Source organism: Quercus suber, unplaced genomic scaffold (assembly GCF_002906115.3).
Source record: "Quercus suber isolate HL8 unplaced genomic scaffold, Cork oak 2.0 scaffold_261, whole genome shotgun sequence".
Taxonomy (NCBI): domain Eukaryota; kingdom Viridiplantae; phylum Streptophyta; class Magnoliopsida; order Fagales; family Fagaceae; genus Quercus; species Quercus suber.
Window position 1 is genome coordinate 650,988 of NW_027069717.1, and position 25,428 is coordinate 676,415.

The 25,428-nt window shown below is 35.4% G+C and overlaps 1 protein-coding gene and 1 long non-coding RNA gene across 3 annotated transcripts; one reads left to right on the forward strand and one right to left on the reverse strand.

Annotated features, from left to right (window-relative positions):
- Positions 1-158: 158 nt before the first annotated feature.
- LOC112023782 (probable receptor-like protein kinase At5g18500) lies at positions 159-21,903 on the forward strand. Of its 2 annotated transcripts, XM_065781273.1 has the most exons (9): positions 159-342; positions 1,360-1,439; positions 1,528-1,588; positions 5,481-5,607; positions 9,161-9,357; positions 9,430-9,562; positions 15,271-15,395; positions 15,498-15,603; positions 21,438-21,903. In XM_065781273.1, exons 1-9 carry the CDS (start codon positions 298-300, stop codon positions 21,719-21,721), a joined length of 1,158 nt encoding a protein of 385 aa, XP_065637345.1. In that variant the 5' UTR covers positions 159-297; the 3' UTR covers positions 21,722-21,903. The 2 variants fall into 2 exon arrangements, with proteins under 2 accessions (XP_065637345.1, XP_065637344.1); XM_065781272.1 differs by having other exon boundaries at positions 9,161-9,562.
- Positions 5,256-24,043, reverse strand: LOC112023784 (uncharacterized). Its single transcript, XR_002884067.2, has 2 exons — positions 23,693-24,043; positions 5,256-5,877 (listed from the first exon to the last, which is right to left on the reverse strand). It is a non-coding gene; the product is annotated as an uncharacterized LOC112023784 (long non-coding RNA).
- Between the last annotated feature and the right edge of the window lie 1,385 nt (positions 24,044-25,428).

Genomic DNA, 25,428 nt, shown 5'->3' on the forward strand with positions numbered 1-25,428 from the left:
TTTGCTGTTTGTCTTTGAAATTGTTTTCATTAAGCATTTTCTTCTTGCATGTTAAAGCTAGACTCAGTATATAGCTTTATTGTTGTCATTATTATTATTTTAACTTGAGGCAGCTCTCTTCTTTTCTTAAACCCCCTTCCATGATATGGGAGGGAGAGAGCTCTTCAAACGTTGATCGAAGAAAAAATTATAGATTTAGACAATGGACTTGAAGGGTCATCTTCCATCAATTTGAAGATTGGTACGGAAATAGTTCGTGGGGAGCTAGCAAATGCATTGACCAAAGAATTAAAGAATATGGGCTTGGCCGACAAAAAAAGGAGTGCATCTGCCATGCAAAAGGTTTGCTTCCTACTATTTAGGTTGCAATATGGCCAGCTGATCTTGACCTCCCCAATTCAAGATTTTTTCTTTTGGTTGGACTATTCAAGATGTGATGCGCAATAGTCTGTTGTAAATTAACAATTGAATTGTGAATTTCACAATTGGGCTGGGATTGATAACTTCCAGACTGACCTAAAAATGGGTCAATGTTTGTTTGGTTTGAGTTTTTGGCAACCCAACCCAACTCAAATACTGTCAAATTTGTGATACTATACATTAAATATATGCAAAATCTTATGGCATTGTACTAGACCCTTGGTGTAATCAAGATACAAGTCTAATTCAAATTGTTCTTGAAATTTTTGTAGTATGTTTGCTGTTTGTCTTTGAAATTGTTTTCATTAAGCATTTTCTTCTTGCATGTTAAAGCTAGACTCAGTATATAGCTTTATTGTTGTCATTATTATTATTTTAACTTGAGGCAGCTCTCTTCTTTTCTTAAACCCCCTTCCATGATATGGGAGGGAGCAGAACTTAAATATAAATCCTTTATACCTCAAACTTAGGTATAGTTCTCAAGTAACCTACCTTAGGCTTCTCAATTAAATTCAATAATGTGACCATATGACCAATAAATGACATGGTTAAATTTAATTGTCCATGAAAAAGCTAACATTGTTTTAATTGCACTGATCAATATAATTATATGGTTGAATTCAATTGGGGGACCTATAGTACAAAATTATACCTAAGTTTTGCCTATTGTTTATTTACCAACGAGATTTACCAGTTAAACAATTATAATTGATTGAAAAGTTGGTAAATGAGGCATTTAGACATAATTTAGAAGATTTAAGTAGTAGTTTGGATTGTCTTTAAGATTCTTAGGGCTCAGCTTGGGTTAGCCTTTAAATGGTTTACAAAATTTACAATCTTACTATCCCATTTTAAGCTCTAGACTGTTGTTATCTTAGATTGCCTTTGGCTTTACCAATCCCCATTGTAGGTTTATTCTTTTGAATAAATGATTATCAGATATACGACGACATTTTATCCACCACATACAAAGTTCTATCAACTATGCTACATGATCAGACCTTTTTCTTCGGAGATAGGTACATGAACACCTTGACAAATATATTGTGAAAGTTTCTTTCAATTTCTTTCAGCTTCTATTTTTAACAGCATTGTTCTTCTGAACAGGCCAACCAGCTTAGATGCACTATTCCTTGGGCATGCACTATTTGTTTTACATGTTCTCCCGGTTAGTTACTCAACCTTTTAACTTATGTATGGATGTTTTAAGAAAGGATGTATTTAATGACATGCATTGACTGACTACAAATTTTCTGTTATATGGGAAATTGGTGGCTATTCGATTCTGTTTTAAGTGCAACTTGACAGTGGACTATTAGGTTTGAGTTTCAGGTTCAAAAGAGTGGCAACATTATGAGTTTGCCTTTGGTTGGACCAAGAATTTGATCTTACTTGGAGTCGACTCCCTGTTATAATTATAAATAAATAAATAAATAAATAAATAAATAAATACCAAGGCCACCAATGGTTGATCTTTCAGTTTCAACCAGCATGTACTTGCCAGATAAAGACATGGTAAACCAAACAATTGGTTTGACCTTCCACAATCTGTCCTTCACAAAAATTTAATCATATACCTCTTTGAGAGGAAGAAATCAAGAGATAAACAATTAACATCTTTATTTATTTATTTCCGTTAAAATGGCTGTAGATGGAAGACCTCACAAACAGTTTGTTTATTTGTGATTGCAATTAGTTCTCCAACTTTTAGGTGAGTACTATTAGTTCCTCAAGTTTAAAAAAAGAGTGCTATTAATCCTTTTGTTAACTGTTGTAAGTGCTATTGCCTATATGACTAACGAAAAAATAATGTGTCATTTTTAATATAAGTATTTTACAAATTAATGAGTAAATCTATATAGTTTTATTGTTTCATTTTTAATATAAGTATTTTACAAATTAACGTTTAAATCTATATAGTAATAGTCATGTTGATGAATTTGCCACATTAGCAACTTAGCATGTAAGTCATTATTTTTGATTATTTGGTTAAAATTTTTTTCAAGCCGTGTGTTTCCTGTGAGTCTATGACCCACCAAAAGCTTCCTCTTCCTCTTCTCCCAATAGATCTCATTGCCTCTGTTGCTGACATTAGCCACAGTTCCCTTTAATCCAAACAGTAGTCGTCGTTGCTGCATCAACCAGCACAGGAGTCCCTCTGTCCTAAGCCAATCTCACGGATCACTACGCTTCTTTGTTCTTAAGATTTGTTACCCTGTTTCCAATGCTTCTACACTTAACATGAAAAGGGTATAAATCTGTTCCTAAGTTTGGGTGCAGGATTTCCTTTTATTATGTTGGGAATTATGGTTAATGAATCCAAATATGAGAGAGAGTTATACAAGACTTTGTATGCTTAAAGGAGGATCTCTCCAACTCAGTATTCACACTTCACAATCAGAATTTTATTGACTTTGAGGTGCTCCGATCGCCTGATTGGTGAATTGAAAGGCGGTGGGGAAGGAGAATGGGATGGGCTAAAGCAAATCAATTATTTTTTTTTTTCATTATAAAATCAATTAAAGGTTACATGGAAACTTTACAATTAAAGAGTTTTACCATTTTATAAAACATTTTTTATGGAAAAATGAGAGTAACTATCTATTTTAACAATTTTTTTTTTCAATTTTCTATATAAAAAAAAACCTTCCTAAAATGGGTGATTAGTTTACCCTCAGGAAGTAAATTAACCAGACCAATAATTGGATACCTAATGTGGCATTTCCCACTTAAGTTGTCACGTCAATTTGTAATTCCACATCACTGTTCCATTAGCTACTAAGCAATAACACTAACAACAATTAACAATAATGCTCATTTTTTTATAGACCAATTTCACTCATAGGGTAAATGTTTAGGACTAACAAGGTAGTTTTACTTTGAATTTTTAATTCATAAGTGTTTACCCACGTGTTGCCCATCCATATAGACAGATACGTCAAATACCACTTGCTTCAGATTTTTATTTTTATTTAAAAAAAAAAATCTTACCCAGTTTATTGAGTTTTCAACTGTGAACCACTAGAGAGTCATTTGTAGTTCACACTTGGAACTCTCTACCAACAAGACCAACAGGAGCCCTATCATCAACCAATAGGCCAAGGAAGATTGAATGGACAGAGAGGGAACAGGGTCTAGTTAAGTTTTCAAGGAAAGTAAGTGTTGAAACTTGATTGGAACACTAAATGTAAATATTCAAATAGCACTTGAGCTTGGAGGTGACAGCCACAAGTACAATGTTCTGTTTCAGTAGGGTGTATACAACCATGTATCTCCTGATGTAAAGGTAGCTGCGGTAGTTTGTTCCATTTCCCACCAAAACAGTACGTCTGGCATAATTGGCAACATTGATGCAACTAGGTGGTATCTGTGGAAGATTAAAAGACTAGAGGTATCATTGACATATGTTTTCATCAAACAAAGTGCATGCATTTGGATTTTTGCTAATTTTTCTTATTTGTTGCTAACACACCCCCCCCCCCAAAAAAAAACCAAAAAAAAGCTATTGTAGCAACCCAAGCACCAATAAAATGCTTTATCCAGGGTATTATAACTAAAGAGAAATCACCTGTTCAATTACAAGCTCTATGCTAGAGTACTCTTTTTGATTGGGCTAGGTGCAGGAGTTCTTCAAATTGTTCTTCTACTTTGGAGTTTCTACCTTCCCTTAGAATTGCCCCTTAACTTGCTTTTCGCATCTTTGTTGCTGTTTCTTGTGTTCACCATCATGAACACCCTGTATTTTCTGTTTTAGCTTTTTCTTCATGATTAATATGATTCTTATTACTTAAAAAGAAAAAAATAAATAAATAAAAATAATGACAGCTAGCTACAGTGATCTGCTACTAGTAGCAGGTCACTGTAGCAGGTGTTACTCATTTTTAAATTCCTTTTTCTTCTCTCCTCTTGGCCCTCTCTCCTCTCTCTCTCTAATCAAGTTGTGGTGGTTGGGTTGGTGGGTTGCCAGCAAGTTTGCTATGGTGGTTGAGTGTGGATTGCTGAGATCTGATACAGTGGTTGCTAGCAGCAACAATGACGGTGATGATGCTATGGTGGTGGGTTTTTTTTTTTTTTTTTTTTTTTTTTTTTTTTTTTTTTTTTTTGGAGCTTGTGGCTGGATTGCGATTTGAATGGCAGTGGGTTGCGATGTTGTTAGTTGTGGTTGTGGGTTGTGGTTTTGGCACAAGTTGTGGGGGTGGTGTGTNCTCAAGTGCTATTTGAATATTTACATTTAGTGTTCCAATCAAGTTTCAACACTTACTTTCCTATTGATAGATGATACTCTATCAATCCGGCAAACTCCTATAGATTTCTTGGCCTTCGAGCAGCCAAAGGAGCTGTCACTTTGTCGTTCATAAACCTGAGTGTATCCTCCCTCAGATTGGGGTTACATATCTGTAATTTTTCAGTTTCATCTATATGATTGTGTTTGTACCAATAATATGCCTCATGCTTCTAATGATAAAATGTAATGATATGCATTAAATTCCCCATGCTATTTTGTATTGCTTGATACATACATAGGTGGTAAAGTCTTGTCTTCTTTTTTATAGGGTACTTGTTGGGCTGATAAAAACAAGTTCAACATCTAAAACATAAAAAAAATGAAACATTTTGTTTCCCACCAATATTTAGAATAAATCAACCATCACCATCCAGTTCATATACAGATCCAAGTATTGAACAATGCCCCACTTGAGATAGGTGATAACATGGAAATTTACAAATCTTCTTCATGTCCTCAGTCAATTAAGTTGGCATGTAATGTTGTGACATTAGTGGACTTTTTTAGGACCCAAATAATTTATTAGTTCCATGAAACAGTGCTGGCAGACTTTCAAAAAGCAACATAATTTATTAGTTTCATTAAACAGTGCTAATCAAATTGATTGGGTAGTAGATACAAACAATTCAAACCACTTTTCCACTTTGGACCCTCTTTTCCTACATTGGTAGGTAATCAACTCTACCCCATGCTTGTGTACTATGCATTGCAATTGTTCTTAAAGAGGTTATAAATTGATTTATTCACCACTGTAAAATTCATTTATCTCTGACAGGAAGGGTCAGTTCTATTTGCGAAGCTGAATGGATATCCCAACCTTGTCAACTACACTGTAAATCATGGTCAAGAGGTCTTGAATGTAGAACCACAATTAATGTCAGAGATTTCATCATCGAGATCAAGTAAGTGTTCATATTTCAGAAAAAATAAAATAAAACTATGATTTATCTAAAAATTTCCTTGATAAAGCTAAAGAATTGACCAAGCATTAAATTAAACACAGAGGTAAAACCTTGGTGCCATAATAGGTGCCTCCACCTGCACAAGCAATGTGTTGTGGGTTTGTACTTGGGAATTAGCCTCTCCATTAATTCGAAGTAAGGTTTTTTACAACCACCTCTTCCAAGCCTCAATGAAGCAGGAGCCTTGTGCATTGTACGCACATACAAAAACTATTTAAATAATAAAAGAAAAAAACACTTTATATGAGTTAATGAATTTCAGCTTCCAAGATAATTCTTTTGAAATAAATGTAGCAGTAGCAGTAGATACTATATTTTAGAGATCACATTAAAGTAAATTGAAGTTCTTTTGACAGAAGCCAAATTCATTTTAATTGTTTAGTTTGGGCTTTGATTTTCCATGTCCTATTAGGGTTAGGTTAGGTATTAATCCTATTCAGGACTAAGGCTTGATGGTCAATGTTGTAAGTTACACATTGCTTGCACTATTTTAAGGGGAAGAGGTGCCATTTAGAAAACTTATTCTTCTTCCGTTCCTAAATATAAGCATTACATCCAAGATACAAAAATAATTAAAATCATTTATTGATACAATTCACAAATTGACAACCATGTCTGATCTTTGGAACTATCAAACATGCAAAGGTTTCCTCTCCATTAGAGATTAGAGAGGGGATTGTTAACCTAAAATGAGACACTGAGTTGCAACTATAAAAAACTGATTTTAATGTAAGGTGGTGAATCGGTTGAGGTATTGCTGGCATGCACGGGACATAGCAAGGGTTGTTGACTACAACGGTGGTGGTGACAATCCATGGGGGAGCAAACAGCAAGATGTGGCTATTACGGTGGGGCAGAGATCAAGTGAAAGTGAATCAGGAACAAGGATCATGGGAAGACAAATGTGTGATTGGCAGCATGACTTTCGGAAATGTAACAAAAAAATTCTTGATTTAATTTCAAATAAATCAAAGATTATTACATGGGCACCCCAAGGTCCAAGATGGTCAGGTGGGTCAGGTCTAAAGTCAAGCCTAAGCAACAAACTAGATGGCTGTCGGCTATGAAACATGGACCAGATCCAGAATGTTACTGGAAAGATAAAAAACGCATGTTCAACTTAGAGCGAAAGTTGGTTACATAGAGAAGCCAATGATTGTTTTTGGGGAGAGGGGGGCCGGGGGGGATAATACTCTTCACCTAATTCTTATGGGAGAAGGAACTTCCATTGAGCTAGAGTTTGTTGTCACAATGAAGATCTACTTGCATTCTTTCTCATGTATAAGGGGGGACTCCCACAATATAGATATGCCGAGTTTAACTTATGAAAAATGCTTGCTGGGTGGTGAAGGAAACAACTCAGATGCTATGGCCGATTGTACTTACAGAGTACCAAATTGGGATGTGCTCTGCTATGGTGGAAATAGCAAAGATGGGTATATATCTTTGGTAGATGAAATGGATGAATACAAAAGGAAGTGTCAGACAGGGTTTCAGAGAGCTTAAAGATTTTAGTGGATTTCTGCAAGTATCATTTGAAGGCTTTGAGGACCTGGCCATGAGTTTGTTTACTACTGTTGATGTGACTTGGATGAAAAATGAGCAATCAGTGTGTAGAAAACAAAATATGCCTTGGGGAACCAGAGAAATAAGGGAGTTGCATAAGTTGTTAGTGAACTATGGTGCAATTTTCGTTTTTATTTTTATTTTTTAACACGGTTAGATGAAGAGTGGAGAATAAGAGGATACTTAGGGTGTTGTGGTATTGTAAATGAAGCTTAGAATTTATTGTGGAATTTTCATTAGTTGAACAATATTGGAAAAAGGTCTGCGGTGTGGAATGTATTGCAAGAATGGAAAAGAGAGGTGATTTGTCTCTGGGAAGAAAAGATCAAAGAAATTATCAAGATACTTGTGGCTAGCCTTGGGGGAGTCTTTTATGGATTTAAGTGATTTTTGACACAGTTGGATCTGCTGTAGTTTTACTTAAAATGTGGAATAAAAGGGTGGCAGGAAAAATGGACATGGAGATTGGAAGATTTTTGGTGTCCTGCTTGTTTTGCGACAGACTTTAATGGGGTCTTCTCTGGTATCTATGGTTCAAATGATGACTAAGAACGGAGGGAGCTGTGGCAGAATTGAGATAAAAGTCTAGGAAGTGGGAAGTAGTTTGGCGCCTAGCAGGAGATTTAATGTGATCTGCTTACCTAGTGAAAGACTTAGTTGTGAAAGAAATACTTCAAATATGACAGAGCTTTCTGATTTTATTACAGAGATGAACTTGGTCGAAGTCCCTTTGAAGGCCAGTACAAATGGCCAAACAACCACTCTTCCATGTCACAGATAAATCACTTATTAGTTTTGGTTGAGTGTCAGTAGTATTTTGGGGAATGATGTTCAGTGAATAGTACCAAGGCCTTACCAATAAAATGATTGCTTATCCCAAGAAATGGAACAGTATACCATAGGGAGGATCCAAAGTGGACCACTTCTTATGTTGTCATGGAAGCAACAAAAACTTCAGCTTTTTCATGTCAACTTCAAAGGCACTCCACATATTTTCACAAAAAGTTTTGTAAACAAAGAAAAAAGCACTAGCTCCCTGTTCTGATAATCCATCTTAGTAGGATCAACTATTAGACCATAAGAATTCATAATTTCAAATTCAATTTTAGCATGACCCTCCTTCCATGTCACAGATCAATCACCTCTTAGTGTTGGTTCAAAGTGAGGAGTATCTTGGGGAATGATGTTCAATGAATAGTACCGAGGCCAACCAATAAAATGACTTCTCCCAGAAAATGGAACAGCATACCATTGAGAGGGGCCAGAGTGGACCACATCTTATGTTGTCATGGAAGCAACAAAAACTTCAGCCTGTTCATGTTAACTTTGAAGACACTCCACACATTTTCACAAAAAGTTTTGTAAACGAAGAAAAAAGTGTTCTGATAATCCATCTTAGTAGAATCAACTTATTAGACCATACAAATTCACAATTTCAAATTCGATTTTAGCATTTTATGTCCGCTATTTTACATTCTCAAACAGGAAAAACTAAATTGAGAATAAGCATTTTGTCACATAACTTAAGAGGTATAAGATGAATACATTATTAAATAGAAAATTGAAGTCATAATGGCTCAAATCATTCTAGCTTTTAAAAAAGTGGAACACCAAACTATACCTATTAAGAAAGTTATCTAACTGAACAAACAATATTCACTAGTTCAGGGACTGAAAAATAGGAATTTTGAAAGGAGAAACATTAAGAGTTCAAAAAACTAGCCCAAAAACAATCAACTATTTCCACGTCAAATGCTAAAACTAATCCAAATCCTTGATTTGAAAGGAAAACTAAAGCATCATGTGTGAAGAAAGTTCTTCTAATCTCACATTTACATTTTGTATAAACTTATATATTGATGTTGTTTTCAACCATTCCTTTATTCCTTTTCATTAATTCATTCTTATCATTATTATTTGGCAACAGGGCCTTCAAAATTGTTCAAAAATTATCAGTTGCGTTACTTCACTAACTTCGATAAAAAAGAGTTGATTGGTTGTGGAGCTTTTGGAAATGTTTATAGAGGATGTATGTGGGGTTTAAAAAATCCCATAATCAATAGCAAGCTAATTGCTGTGAAAGTTTCACATCACAACCGTGGAGATATATTCAAGCAGTGGCAGGTAAGTAATCAATTCTTCTATATCCCATACATGTCAGTATACATACATAATGACACTATATTCTACTTTCAGGCTGAGATTCAGTTCGGTTCAAGTCTTCAACATAAAAATTTTATTAAGATTTTGGGTCACTACAGAGATGAGGAGAAGCTATACTTAGTTTATGAATATATGAAGCGGGGACACCTTGGCCGGTGCTATCAGGGTAATTCTCAGCATAAAAATGATTGTCATAATTATGTCATCACATATTGCATTGTCATATTTATATGTCTATGTAATTGGTTCATCTAGATTGAAAATAGAATTACAAGATTCATCAACAGATAAATGATTGACATTATTATGTGATCACATACTTCTTGAGAAAAAAAATTAATGAAAGTACAACTTTTACATAAAACAAAGTGAATAATATATAAAGAAAACAGTCCATGAGTTCTTTCAAATAGAAGGACTGATTCCAAAGATAATAGAAACATAAGAAGAATATGAAGTAAAATGTGGAATGGTAGATGGTTGTTAATTATATTTACTTGGTAGAATACAGAAAAAACAAATAAATAAATAAATAAAGGCATGTATGTATAAACGTAAGTGTGTGTGTGTGTTTAAAACCAGTACATAATAGTGTCATATATCTATCCTTAACTCCACAATCTCATCTAGTGTGTTTTGAGAGATGGGAGCTTGGTATGGCATGTAACAGTGACTTTACATGTTTTGCTACCCTAGTAAAAGACTGGGCTTTACTAGATTCTTCTTCTAAGTTGGAGCTCTTGAAATTCAAGTCAGCAGCAGCACTTGATTGATCTTCCATCGTGAGGAGGCTCTTATACAAGGTCAAGAAACCATGACTGTCCCAAGTCAATTAGAATTAGTGTTTCCTACGTCAACTACAATTAGGGTTAAGGCATAGTGATGCAGGCAGAGGATCAATGTCAGTTTTCTTTTGTTTTATTTATTTTTAAGTGGCAGGGGCAATTTTGTAATTTCAATATTTCTAGGATAGGCTGTGCTAATAGTCCATTGGGTCTTATTTTAGTTTTATTTGAGTCTAGTTAATTAGTTTGGATTAGTAACAACGCCAAGGAGTCCAAGTCCAAGTCTAATTAGGAATTTCAACTAGGAATAGGTATTAGACTTCTATTTAAGGGGTTGTATGCTTTCTATTGAAGAATAATAAAGTTTTTAGATTGTTAGAGAAGCTGTGAAGCTTGTTATTGGTTTATGTGATGCAACCTTCTCCGAGGGGTGATGCCAAGGAACCCTAGGTGTGATATTTAAGAAGTCTAGGTTGTGATGCTTAGGAAGTCTAGGTTTGATGCCTAGAAATTTATCTTTTTCTTTTATTTGACCATTCACAGCAACATAAGTTTTGGTTTTACTAGTTTCATCCCCAAAACCCTACTATTCCTTTTTCCCACTAGAAACCCTACAATCCCTATCACTCTCTAGCCTACTCCCCACCAAAACCTAGCCTTAAATCCTCAAACCCAACAGCCCAAATCTGACACAGTAGTTCTAATTCTGATTCTGTTTGTCCCCCCCTGTCCCACGTCACATAGTCTATAAGCACAATATTGTACACCACAATTTACACTTTGATTGGCTAGTAAAATTTTCTCCTGGAATCTTCCAATAGTCTAGTGCTAACTCCTAGGTTATATACCCTTTATTTTTTGCTTCAATTTTTCTGCTGCATCATTTTAGTTTTGGGTCACCCACTTTTTTTTTTTGGGGGTAAGTAATAGAAGTTTCATTAAAGGTCAAAATAGTATTTTGCATTCACAATGATGAACACAAAGTATTGTAAAAAATTACAAGCAAATCAACAGAAGATTTAAGACAGATGGTTGGAATTCAAAAATGGATGTGCAATGTGCAAAACCCATGCCTGTGACCAATCAAATAGAGTATGAATCAACAAGGACTTCGATTAATCAAATAGGTCTCACAACATCCTTAAACGTGAGGCTGTTTCATTCCTTCCACACTAACCACGTCAAGCACGCTGGAACCAAATTCCATACATGTGAGAAATGTTTCCCAAACCAATTTAGCCATCCAAATAGAAGGGATGCTACCATCTCCAGTGTCATCCATTGAATCCCAAATTTGGAAACATTTAACTCCACAACTCATATGCCACCTCAAATATTAGAAACACTTTACTCCACAACTTATATGCAATGGAACAATGGAGCAAAGGATGATCCACTGTTTCCCCACAACACTGACACATACAACACCAATTTACTAGGTATAGATCCCTCTTCATGAGGTTCTCAATTGTAAGAATCCTACCCCATGCTACTAACCACAAAAAGAACAACACCCTCTTTGGTGCCTTAACACGCCAAATGCTCTTCCAGGGCAAAGAATGAGAATTGATGCCACAAATAGTGTTATAGTAAGAGCAAACATCAAAATTACCACTCTAATTCACCCTTCAAATCATCCTATCACCTCCTCCCCTCTAGTTAACTTGGAATAAATATGATTATAAAAAGAATACATGACCTCCAACTCCCAATCAGGAAAAGCTCTATGGAACTACAAATTCCAACTCGTAACCCTCCCATGTCTGGGAGAATCCCACAAGTCAGATATTAAAGATTACCTATCAGTTGAGCACTCAAACAAGCCAAGGTATAGCTCCTTTAGAGGAAAGTGACCACTCCTAGGATCAAACCAAAACCTTATATGATTGCCCTCACCACCTCAAAAACCACATGTCGGAAGAAAATATCCTAACCCGCTTTGATACTCTGCCACAACCAACACCCATCAATCCCGCTACCACTCTTGTACACCAATCCCCTCTATCTTCACCATATTTGGTCACAAGCACCTAACACCACAAATGATTGACTTCATACCCAAAGTGCCATAACCATCTACCTAGTAATGCTTGGTTAAAGTTCCCAATCCACTAATCCCTAAACTGCCAACCTAAATAGATGAGAAGACCTTATCCCATGCCAGGGTTTGCCACTAATGGATACTCAAACTACCTCGGGTCCATTTAACATTGTTAGCACGATTAGGGCATCTGAATTTGAAATGGATAGAGAATTATGAGTTTTTCCCCTTAAACTCAAATCTCCCATCTCCTTATTTAATTTGCCATTAAATTTTGGAAACTACCCCTTAGTTTGAAAATCATGTCCTGAGTTCCCACAAACATTAAGAGTTCGGGACATTGTGCAATGGCAAGTTTCTTCTACCAAAAGTAATAGGTCGCGGGTTCAAGTCCGAGAATCAGCCTCTCCAAAAAAAAAAAAAAATTTGGGATAAGGTTGCCTACCATGACCTCTCCCAAACCCCACAAAAGTTGAAGCTTTTGATGGAAATAAAAATCAAATAACTAAGAACTGAAATAAAAATGCATTTAAAATGAAGAATCAAAGCTGAAATTATAGAGAAAACCAGAGAAACTCTCTTGTCCAGGTCTGAAACTAAGATATTTATTATATCTAACTACTAGGAAATAAACTAACTAATTGTTACAACTAGGCTGGCTATCAAACACCTTAAGTCAATGCTGGATTAAAGACAACACATGACAGATTCGAGAAGTCAAAATAGGTGGCTGGTTGTTTGGCTTAAGAGATTAGAAATGGTGGTTGGTTGTTTGGCTTAAGAGAACCTAACACCACAAATGATTGACTTCATACCCAAAGTGCCATAACCATCTACCTAGTAATGCTTGGTTAAAGTTCCCAATCCACTAATCCCTAAACTGCCAACCTAAATAGATGAGAAGACCTTATCCCATGCCAGGGTTTGCCACTAATGGATACTCAAACTACCTCGGGTCCATTTAACATTGTTAGCACGATTAGGGCATCTGAATTTGAAATGGATAGAGAATTATGAGTTTTTCCCCTTAAACTCAAATCTCCCATCTCCTTATTTAATTTGCCATTAAATTTTGGAAACTACCCCTTAGTTTGAAAATCATGTCCTGAGTTCCCACAAACATTAAGAGTTCGGGACATTGTGCAATGGCAAGTTTCTTCTACCAAAAGTAATAGGTCGCGGGTTCAAGTCCGAGAATCAGCCTCTCCAAAAAAAAAAAAAAATAATTGGGGTAAGGTTGCCTACCATGACTTCTCCCAAACCCCACAAAAGTTGAAGCTTTTGATGGAAATCAAAATCAAATAACTAAGAACTGAAATAAAAATGCATTTAAAATGAAGAATCAAAGCTGAAATTATAGAGAAAACCAGAGAAACTCTCTTGTCCAGGTCTGAAACTAAGATATTTATTATATCTAACTACTAGGAAATAAACTAACTAATTGTTACAACTAGGCTGGCTATCAAACACCTTAAGTCAATGCTGGATTAAAGACAACACATGACAGATTCGAGAAGTCAAAATAGGTGGCTGGTTGTTTGGCTTAAGAGATTAGAAATGGTGGTTGGTTGTTTGGCTTAAGAGATTAGAGATGGTGGTTGGTTGTTTGGCTTAAGAGTAGAAGGGGGCTAGTTGGCTGGCCTAAGAGTAGAGGGTGGCTACATCAGCTTTGTGCATTGGGTACAACCTTACTTGATTTCTTTGCTCCCCAATGTTCTTTCAAGCCCTTCCTCCACCTTCCTCTTCCATCGACAGGATTTATTTTTCACTCAAGATAAAGGTGAGAAAATTCATTTCAAAGAGAGCCCATCCACCCCTATTAACACCTTCTGTTACCCATCAGCACCCATGTCTTGACCCACTATGGTAAACACCCCCTTATTCGATCTATTATTGATCTTCAAAACTTATAGCTCTTGCAAAGACATTTGTAGCAGTGTTTCTTAACAAAATCCCAGTGTAGTTCTGCCGTACATGCTATGATCCATTCCCCACCCAAGTGATCCACCCAATTGGAGCCTTTAAACCTTCCCCAACATTCATGGATAAAAAATGAATTCATTCTATCACCATCAAAAGGGGTTGGTTGTGAAATGAATAAGGGTAGTGGGTTCAGAGGATGTGATGGGAAAAGGGACTGTTGTTCTATTGGTGGAGGTTGTGTTGTTGGTGGTGGCGGTGGTGGGGGTGGTAGTTGGTTAGGAGAACTTGTCTCATCTCATACAGCCAGTCCCACATGCAAGTAACATCCCTCTCAATATATGGACATAACTCTAGATGGTGCCATTTAGCACAAATGCTATAATAATGGTGGTTCAAATTTTTTTTTTGCTCAATATATTATTCTTTATGGTTTGCTCCTGTTTACTAAGCTCATTTTGAGAAGAAATTGACACGGACCAGGAGAATAGAAACTAATTTTTGGTTTTGAATAAGGGTGGGATGTTATGGATGTAATTAGGTTTGAGAGTGGTCCACCTCCTTTAACAGACTATAGCATAAGTTTGATCCTATTTTTAAAGGAATTACACCTCTGTTTCCCAGGAAACAAAAGTCCATAAACTGAAATTTCATTTCATTTCTTGCTTGTAGAATTGTAGAATGGTACATATTTACAGAGGCTTAGAACATTCAAGACTTCTCTTGAATCCAACGACAGTAAAACCTTGACTTCTTGCAAAACAACAAACTTTACGAATTTAATGACGACTAATTTATCCACACACAAAAAAAAATGATGACCATTTTTGTGATAAGATAAATTAATTGTATTATTACTTAAGAATATAAAAAGTACAATGAAAACAAAATAGCATATACTAGTTGTCATGTTGTGTTAATGATTACTCTTGGACATGTAGACTTTTAGGATTAACATTATTTTGGTTTTTCTTTTAAAAAATAATAAGATTAACACTACACTAATCTTTATATCCAGTATTTGATTTTACTCCAATCGTTATCCATCAATTTTCTAATTTTCCTAAGTAGTTTATCATGAGTTTAAGACATTTACTTGTGTTAGTCTATGCATGTTGCTTTATATAGTTCTTGATTGGGCTGAGATGATAAAGATTGCTCGAGGGATAGCATTGGCAGTGGAATACATGCACAAGCTGGATCCACCTCTCACCAATCGTGATCTCAAACTAAATAATATACTCCTAGATGAGGTTGGTATAAGTAGCATCTTCAGCACAGAATCAATCTAATCTATCCTCCCAACACATCCTCTTATAAGTGTTTTATGTGTTGCACAAATTTCTAATGATCAGGACTTGAATCCAAAAGTCAGTGACTTTGGTATGGTGACAATAGATGGAGTAGAAGATGCTAGTGTTGGCACCCTTGGATTCGTAGATGAGGCAGTAAATCAAAAAAGTAAGAAAGAGGCACAAGCATGCACACACAGCTAATATTTACTCTTTTCTTGAGATAGCTAATATTTATTCTTAAGAGAGAACATACAATACACAAAAGAGATTTGAAATTACTGGTAGAAAAATATATTTATTTCTTTCAACACTATTCTAACTACAATGAGAAATAGTCAGAGTAGACAAAAAAAGTTTTTTTTTTTTTTTTTGATAGGTAAAAGAGTAATATTATTAAAATAAAAAATAAAAAGGAAGAAGAATACAAGTTGTTCACAATAATAAACAAAGAACAACAAAACAAAAGGCAAATAAACATAGGAATCAAGAAGCTATGCTAAGAGACAAGAAAAATTCAGTAAGAGAAGAACAGTCCGAGAGACTTCAACACCAAGACAAATCTTAAGAGAGTTCACTCACACAAATCTATCAACTGAGCCAATGATTTCACAGTATCCAAGAAAAAACGCTGATTACGTTCTGGTCTAAATAATCTACACCAAATAGCCTGGAACCAAATTCCAAATATCAGTATTATATTTCCCAAGCCATTGTTGCCAACAAAATAATAAGTCAGCAACAGAACCCGGCATGACTTAATTAATCCCAAACAACTAAAGCATATGCACCCATAGAGAATGAGCTAATGGACAAAAAATAAGAAAATGATCCACTAATTCCTTATTACAACAACACATACAACACTGATTTGCCAAAGGATGATCTTGAAGCATAAGATTATTTAATGTAAGAATTTGGCTATTAGCTGTTGTCCACATAAAAAACGCCATCTTTTTAGGAACCTTTGCTTTTCAAATGCCTTCTAAGGAAAAATAGAAGTAGGAACATCCTGAATCTTACAGTAGAAAGACTGAGTATCAAACTTTTCTCCATTAAGGCCCCAACAAAGACTGTCGCTTCCAACACCCCAGGAATCCAAGATTGAACTAAGTGAAGAAAAGAGAAAGATGCCTCTAACTCCTAATCACGGAAATCCCTATAAAATCCTAAGTTGCATCCATTGGAAGACACAAAAACATCATAAATATGAGCTTCCTTGTTGTCTGAACACTCATATAACCCAGGGTAAAGAGTTTTGAGAGGATTATCCTCAATCCACCTATCATGCCAAAAAAGAATATGAGAACCATCACCCACCACAAAAGTCAAGTGTTTAGAAAAGCTCTCCCACCTTTCACTAATACTTTGCCATAAACCACACTCATGGGCCCTCCTACAAACTTTAGTACTCCACCCCCCTTTCCCCTTTCCATATTTCATGTCAATAACCCTCCACCAAAGACAAGTAGTTTCATGGCCATACCTCCATAACAATTTTTCTAATAAAGCTTGATTAAAAGACACCAACTTCTAAATCCCCAATCCACCCAACTCAAGAGGTAAATAGACATTTTCTCAAGCCAACAAAAGGTATTTGAAACACACTAAGGAAGCCCACAAAAATTTCTCTAAATTCTTTCTAATCACACAGCCACAGCTTTGGGAACAGTAAATAGCGAAAGATAATATGTCGGAAGACGTGAAAAGGTACTTTTCAACAAAGTGAGTCTACCACCCTTTGATAGGTAAAGTCGCTTCCAACCCGAGAGCTTCTTCTCCATCCTCTCCAAAATAGAATTCCAAATAGAGGTTGCTGTCTTATATAGAGTACCCATGGGCATACCCAAATATTTCATAAGCAAACTGCCCGCCCTACATTGACGAATATTAGCCAAAGTGTGAAGGTTACCTCCCAAATAGAGACAATCTTGCTTTTTCCCACATTCACCTTCAAATTGGTAAAAGGTTGAAAACAAGACAAAGCCAACCTAATTGAAAGCAACCGCTCCCTAGAAGCATCACAGAAAAGAATGGTATCATCAGCAAATAGAAGGAGAAACACAAATACCGATAGAGTTAACAGGTCCCACATGAAAGTCCTGAATAAGACCATTATCCTCAATTTTCTTCATAATCCTACTTAAAACCTCCATAACCAAAAGGAAGAGGAGGAGACAACATATCACCTTGTCTTCGACCTTGTGAGCTTCCCAAGAAACCAGGAGGAGATCCATTAACTAAAACTAAGAATCAGACAGTAGTGACATGGGCCTTTATCCATCCCTTCCATCGAATCCTATCCAAAAGGTAGAACAAGGCATCCCAATTCACATGATCATAGACTTTATCAATGTGTAACTTACAAGACATTCATTAGCAATAAGCACTGAATCCAATATTTGTCTACCACCAACAAAAGAATTTTGTGACTCATAAACGAGTTTGTCCAATATCATCCTCAATCTATTATATACACTGCCCACTAAACTAATAGGCCAAAAATCTTTAATATTTAGTGGATTATTTTTCTTGGGAATTAAAGATAGGAAAGAAGCATTCAGATATCGTTCAAACTCGGAATTCCTATGAAAGAGTTCAAAAAAGGCCATAACATCTTTTTCCACTGCACCCTAGCATTTAAAAAAAAAAAAAAGCCATTGTGAAGTGGTCAGGGACTTTATCACCCTCCATCTCTTTTAGGACCTGGATCACCCCCTCCTTAGGAAAATCCCTCTCAAGAGAAAGCCTTTCATCCTCCTCAATACTAGTAAATTCCAAACCATCCACAGTAGGGCGCCATGTATTTGTCTTCATATACAAACCCTAATAAAATTGGACCACATGAGAACGCATAACTACCTCATCCTCATAAAGAACACCATCCGCCTCAATATTCCTAATATGATTAGTTCTTCTGTGAGAGTTTGCTACTCGATAAAAGAAACGTGTAGTTATGTCCCTCCTTCACAGACAAAACCCGAGAATTTTGTCTCCAAAAAATATCTACCAAAGAAGCTAAAATGTGCAATATCGCCTTTAATATGTGTTTGAAGAGTTTGTTCTTCATGCAAGAGACCCAGCAAATCTTCTCTAGCATCCAAACCCATAAGTTCAAACAATAGGCTTTCTTCTTGAACACCAAATCCCTAAATTCCTCCTTATTCCACTTCTTTAAATCATTTTTAAGAGCTTTTAATTTTCAAGCCAAAATAAAACTTGGAGAGCCCAAAAATAGTACCCATTCCACCATTGCTGAAATCTCTCCACAAAGCCCTCATCTTTCAACCACATATTTTTTCAAATTTGAAAGCACTACAACTTTTACTGAAACCACCAACTTCCACTAAAAGTGGACAATAATCAGAAAACTATTCAGGGAAGTACCCTTTGAGACACATTCTCAAAATGATCTACCCAATCCACCGATACCAGTGTCCTGTCAATTCTTGACATACAAGTTGCCCCAAAGTCTTTGGACTAGGTGAAAAAAGCCCTTTCTAGGGGTAAATTGACAAGATAATGGGCCTCAATGAAGTCCGAGAAAGCAAACTTGGCCGGCCTAAAAGACACGCAACCAAATCTCTCACTCAGATATTGAAATCCCCTATCAAGCACCATGCCATGTTCCACCTAGCACACACCCTTGCAAGCTTCTCCTACAGAGCACCCTGTTGGTTGTTGCCATTAGGACCATATACGCCGTACAAGCCCGTACAAAATCATCCACAACCCCTTTCAATAAAACATTAACAGAAACTTGACCCAAATGTCAATTTTATCAAAAGCCCTCACATCCCAAACCAGTGAGACCCCTACAGTGTGAATTGCATCCAACTCGGCACAATCAATGAAAGGACTACCCCCAAAGAATCCAAACAACAAAAGAGTTTAAAAAAGATAGTTTGGTTTTTTGAAAGCAAACAATATCACACTTCCACTCCTTAGAAGATTCTTACATACCTCTCGCTTTTGAGGATTGTTTAATCCCCTAACATTCCATGATAACAATCTTAAACTCATTTAAAACTGGTAATCACCCCCCAAACCATTTGAAGAACCTTTGTTCCTTCCTTTAGAAGATAACCCATCATAATTAAATGTAGAAACCAAACCTATAAGTTCCCTGAGCCCTTTCTGCCTTGAGTTTACTGGTCCCTTGGAAGACCCAACATTTACAACAGCAATACAATCTTGTTCCAAAAGACGAAACAAAGCCATACATTGAGCTTCATGTTTTACAATAGGAAAACCCACAAGTTTACAAAGACTTTTCATCAGACTCGACACCCATTTTGAATTTTTCACTTGTGCCACCATGATTTCACCCTCTTCAACTTTCTAAGTCACCACCACCTTTCCCCAACTTATTAGGATCCCACCTAGATAAAAGTGGACACTCCAGAAAACAACTCTCTTTCTGACCATTAGGAAAACCCACTAGTATTGACTCCACTATATTCCCACTATAAGAGAAGAGGCTCAGAAACACCCTACACCCTATAGTAGCTCCTCCCCATCCAAAGAACTCGTTGGCACCATCTCAGCTTGGGGATCACACCCTTGTTCTTTGCCCTCACATGGAAAGTATTTGTATACTTTCCATGAGTGAGGGCGAAGAACAACCAAGACTATTATATAAAATAAAATCCATATCAGCTATAAAATTAGGGAGGAGAAAGTGTAGAAGTTTTTTGTTTTTTTTTTGTTTTTTGATAAGTAATAGGATTTATTGATATCAAAAAAGGGACGCCCTAGTACACTATACACAGGAAGTGTACAAGGGTCAAAGAAATCAAGTAAAAAAATTACAATAATCTAGAAAAATCAAGAAAGGAACAGAAAGATTGGTTACACAAAGCAGACCGCCAATCTAACAAGGTTCTAAAGAAAAATTACTTGAGGTCTGAAATGGATCTCTCCTTACCTTCAAAGCACCTACTACTTCTTTCCCTCCAAAGACACCACATGAGACAATGGGGAACAATTATCCATATTTGACCATTCCAATAACAACCAAACTGCCCCCTAGAACTGACTTTGGCATAACCCAGCTTACTCCAAATAAACCCAAAGTGTAGAAGTTGATGCTCACTTATACAGTGTCTTTAAGAATTAAAAAATAATAACTTCAGCGGCACTATTGGTGGCTCCTTTCCTTCATATCTATTCTTTTCTCTCCAAATGTTCCACATTAAACACAGTAGGACTGTCATCCAACTCTTTCCACTATTTTTTATTTTCCTTTTGGGATAAGTAAACAGTAATGTTCCTAAATAAGAGTATTTTCATCTACATGTATAATGAACACAAAATAGTCCAAAGAATTACAAAGAAAGAGTATTATGTATAGAAAGGCATGGCTATAAAATCCATGATGTAGTTCCTATTACTAAAACCCCAAGTGCAAGACCAATCAAATAGAGATCTATGCAAAATTGTATAAACAAATTTACTTATTAGAATAATCCAATGTCCGATTAATCTATTGGTAGAAATATCTTACATGATAAAATTGCAAGATCCAAACACCTCCCCTTTCCAAAAAAAGGGAGGATGTCTCAATGAGGATATACAAAAGGATTGGGTTATATAACTATGATCATATCATATCAAGTAAAATTAGCTAGCCTTGCTAAATTTATAGTAATTTTATAAAATTCATTGCAAGCCAAAAATGCAATACCTTGTTAAATTTACCAGCAGAATGATAGACATGGAAAAGTGGGAGGGGAGAAAGTGTTGGTAGTAATTTAGTTGCAATTTTAGATGCAAATTGTTAGACTAAACACAAACTTCTTACTGCATCTTCAAGTAGTCATTCATTGCATTCAAATAATGTTTCATTCGTTAATCCAAACATCCATCCAAATTAGTTTGGCAACTATTTCCCTTCCATAAGAAATAGTCCACAATTGTCTTCATTTGTGCTACATAATCAATTATAATTATCTGTAAGTTAATAACATTGTCTTAACTGGTCTAAGAAAAGCTTATTTGCAGGTTTAGCTACAATAAAAACTGACATGCACAATGTTGGAGTGATTTTGCTGCTGCTTATTACAAAACAGCCATACATGGAGAAACAAATCTTAATTGGTGACAGGGCAATGAAACAATTCAAAGAAGGCAAAGAATGCGGGATAGTTGTTCATGAGACATTGAAAGAGACAGGATGCAATGAAGAGAGGGCAACATTGATAATAAAAACCGCATTGCAATGTTTAGACTTTTCAGATGCACGGCCAAGCATAGGTCAAGTGGTTCAAATTTTACATGATCTGTAGGTAATAATGTCTGGGAGACAACTGTGAACTGCCCCAGCCCAAGCATATCTGTTTCTTTTCCTTCCTCCACTAAAAGAATTTTTTTGATCATCTAGATAGGGAAAAAAAGGTAACATGAAGGAGAGTGAAGACCTAGCCTAACTATGTAAGAATATGATTATTTGGCAGCTTGTTGTTGTGAATATAGGGTGTTCATCAATTTTGGGCAAACAAATGTCAATATTGTTTCTTTTCATGAACTAAAGCAGGCGATTTCCTTTTGAAAAATTAAAAAACAAATTTTGGGTAGTCTTGCTAAGACTACTCAATTAATTTGTTTGGAAAAAATCAGCCACCAATAGTGACATAGCCAAAAAACTAGGACACAATGTTGTGGTGATACGGGAATTAATTGATTAATAATATATTTTAGGTATATTTATATACTTCTAAGCATATTTTATGTTTACTTTGAGTTTTAGAATTAAGTGATAACAATAAAAATTTGATAAACATTAATAAATCTGAATTTTTTATATAACAAACATTTTTTGTTAAGTTACCTGGTCCATACAAAAAATTACCTAGGGAGGGTTGAGTACAATGCATTCACCCTATTACTTCATGTTACCACCTACATCTGGGGAATTTTTTTTTTTTTTTTTTTTTAAGAATGTTATATATATGAAAGGCTACTCTATGCATGGAGAACATAGAGCAAACCCAAAAAATACAAGAAGAAGAAAACAGAGAAAAAACCAAAAAGAAAACCAATCAACATATTAATTACAAAGAGAAAGAGAGCTAAGAAAAGAAGGGAGAGAATCACTAGTCGTGAGTCTCCAAAGATTCTAATTGGGTAGATAAGTCTTGGAGGGTTTTCATTAAGGTCTAAGGTCTAGTTCATGGTAAACCAGGTCTCAAAACTTAAACAATACATGACCACTATTAAAGTGCATGCAAAAAGTGTTGTGCTAAATGCATATGTAAATGAGATCAACAAAACATTATTGCAAAATAAATCTAACAAAATAAAACTATAGGCTAATTTGTGTACTAAATTCAGTCTATAATCCAAAATGCAAGTTACAGTCAAGTAGTATCAGTATGACACCATTCATACATGGTACTAAAGGTTAATGTTGGTAGTAAAAAAGTTTGCACTAGTGAGGTAAGTTCAACAGATAATATAAAGTTATAGCTATTTAATTGATTTTTTTTTCTTTACTTAACGATGAACATCTCTCCTTTGCAGACAAGTAGCTGACCAAGTCTATCTTTTTTAGAACTCAACTGTATTGCTCAAGTATGTTTATTCTTCCTATAAAAGTCATCAAGACCATCAAGCAAACGTTAAATGCCTTTTTTTTTTTTTAAAATAATTTTGTGGACTAGCAATCAAAGGAAAGCTAATGGCGTTAAAGATTCATAGGAGCTGATTTTATGAAGCATTTCTAGTGCCTTTTCGCTTAAAGCTGCTTCAATTTAGAATTTTATTGTTATGAAGCATATTTGGTCTTTGCCCAAGCTTGCAGGCAAAGTCCCAAGACTTCTGACTTTTTTTTTGGGTGGCCCCATGTAACCACAAAGGAATTCACATCAGCAATCACATACATAAAATAAATAATTGTAAACTGATTTAATGTAATGAAAAGTAAAATTGTAATTCACATCAGCAATCACATAAATAATGAGAAGTAAAATTGTAAAATTGTAAACTGATATAATGTCAGATCCTGCTTTTCTGAAAATAAATTAACATATAAGAAGGTTCAGAGAGACTCAATGGAAACTGATATAATATCATAGGCAGCAGATCCACACAGAAAAACTAAAACAGTTCTAGAGAAACAATAAATACCCAATTCAAATGACCGCAGGTGTTTCATATGATTCAGTCTATTTTCACAATAATAATATATGGAAATCCCCATCATGCATGAAACCACAAAAAAGAAAAAAAGACCAATGTTAAGAATTTATAAGACTTACAGTTACAGAGAAAGAAAAGAGAGCAACTCAGCCATCCCATAGGTTTTTAACATGCCGATCTTGAAGTGGCGTGTCCCCCAGATGAGCAAAGTGGGTTCCAGAGAGACACAGACTGAGAGAGAGAGAGATCTTAATGCTAGATTAGGTTAGATTCACTAAAATCTTACCTGAGTACGGCGTTCAGTTTGGTTAAATTCAAAGTCTGTGACAACATAACTCGAAAAAGCAATGCGAACGTTGTTGCTGACGACAACTCTTTTATATCACGTATATTTCTGTTTCGGGATTTTAGTCGGGTGTGCACCACTCCACTTTTCTCTCCTGGTCACGCCTATCATAGGAGGTACATGATGTTTCAAGAACTCCACCTTAGCATCTAATTGGTTTTGTTTTTAAGCCTAGTAAGAAATTGACATTTGTCCTAAAACAGACACATCAGCATACTGAATCATTTAACCTAAAAAGATGAAATTTACCCTGAAGGTCACCCTGTTTAAACACTAGTGTTAAGTGTTTAAACACTGAACACTAGTGTCCAAAAACAAAAAAAAAAATATGTTTGGTGTACCAGTCCTGTTTCTTGTTATTTGGAAATCATTGTTCAAAAACCAATGTTATAAAACCCATTTTTGAAATCACCTCCCGACAGTTTTTAAACAATAAACACTAATGCTCAATGGCAATTCCGTAATTATCTTAAACAACAATCACTAGTGCTCAGGTCAGCTTTTTCGTACTTTGGTCAGTTCTTTTAAAAATAAATGGCCAACCATGTTTTCTCTCCTAATTTAAAATATATTTATTTTGTACTTTGGTCAGCTGTTTTTACAATTCAACATATACATAACAAACACATATTTTATATTTTTTAACATTGAAACATGTTATTTAAACCATGATATCAAACACATTTTTTTGTTTTATAAACACTAAAAATACGTATTTCAACAATACTTTTTAAACCATAATTTTCAACTTTTTTAAACAACAATTTTTGAACTCTATGACCAAACGGCCTCCAGGCCTCTCTTACTCTTGTCCTTTTTGCAAAATCAAAAAGGATAATTACAGTAAACCATTTGGGTCGAAATCACTTTGCCTACTCGTAGTTTAAAAAGTATCATTTTATCTATCTGATTTAAGTCCCATTTGTTTTCCATAACCTAATTCTGTTAAAAACATGGGTAAAAATGGTTGTGATTGAGGCTTTTGGGATATACTTTCCTAGGGATTTAAAAAAAAAAAAAATTGGGATCAATTATGAGTTGTGACAGTTTGAAATATGGACAAGATATTTGCATGGTTTGTAGTTCAAGTGATCTGATACATTCTTTTTTAGAAATATCATAAAGATCATGATTATTGATGCCACTCTAGGCATAAATCCTCTGAGGCACTTCAAAGAAAACTTCTTAACTCTTCAAGATTGTTGAATTAGTTTGCTAAATCTAATAATGGACAAAGTGTAGTTTGCAAGCTACTTGTTGATTTGTGTTCCTTTATGGAGAGTACGCATGAGTTGAGTGATTGGCTTCATTCCAAGGTTTGGATTTAATTTGGACACTCCACCCTTTTGTCACATGCCTTCAACGTGTTCTTCAGCTGAAAGCGAATGATTTGGTATCGCTGAATTGATTACCTCTCTTTTCGTTAATACTGATATATTTGCTAATGAAGTAGCAAGATATTGATTTAGCAAAGGTGACCACGAAAGGCTTTGTATTCACCTCTCTTAC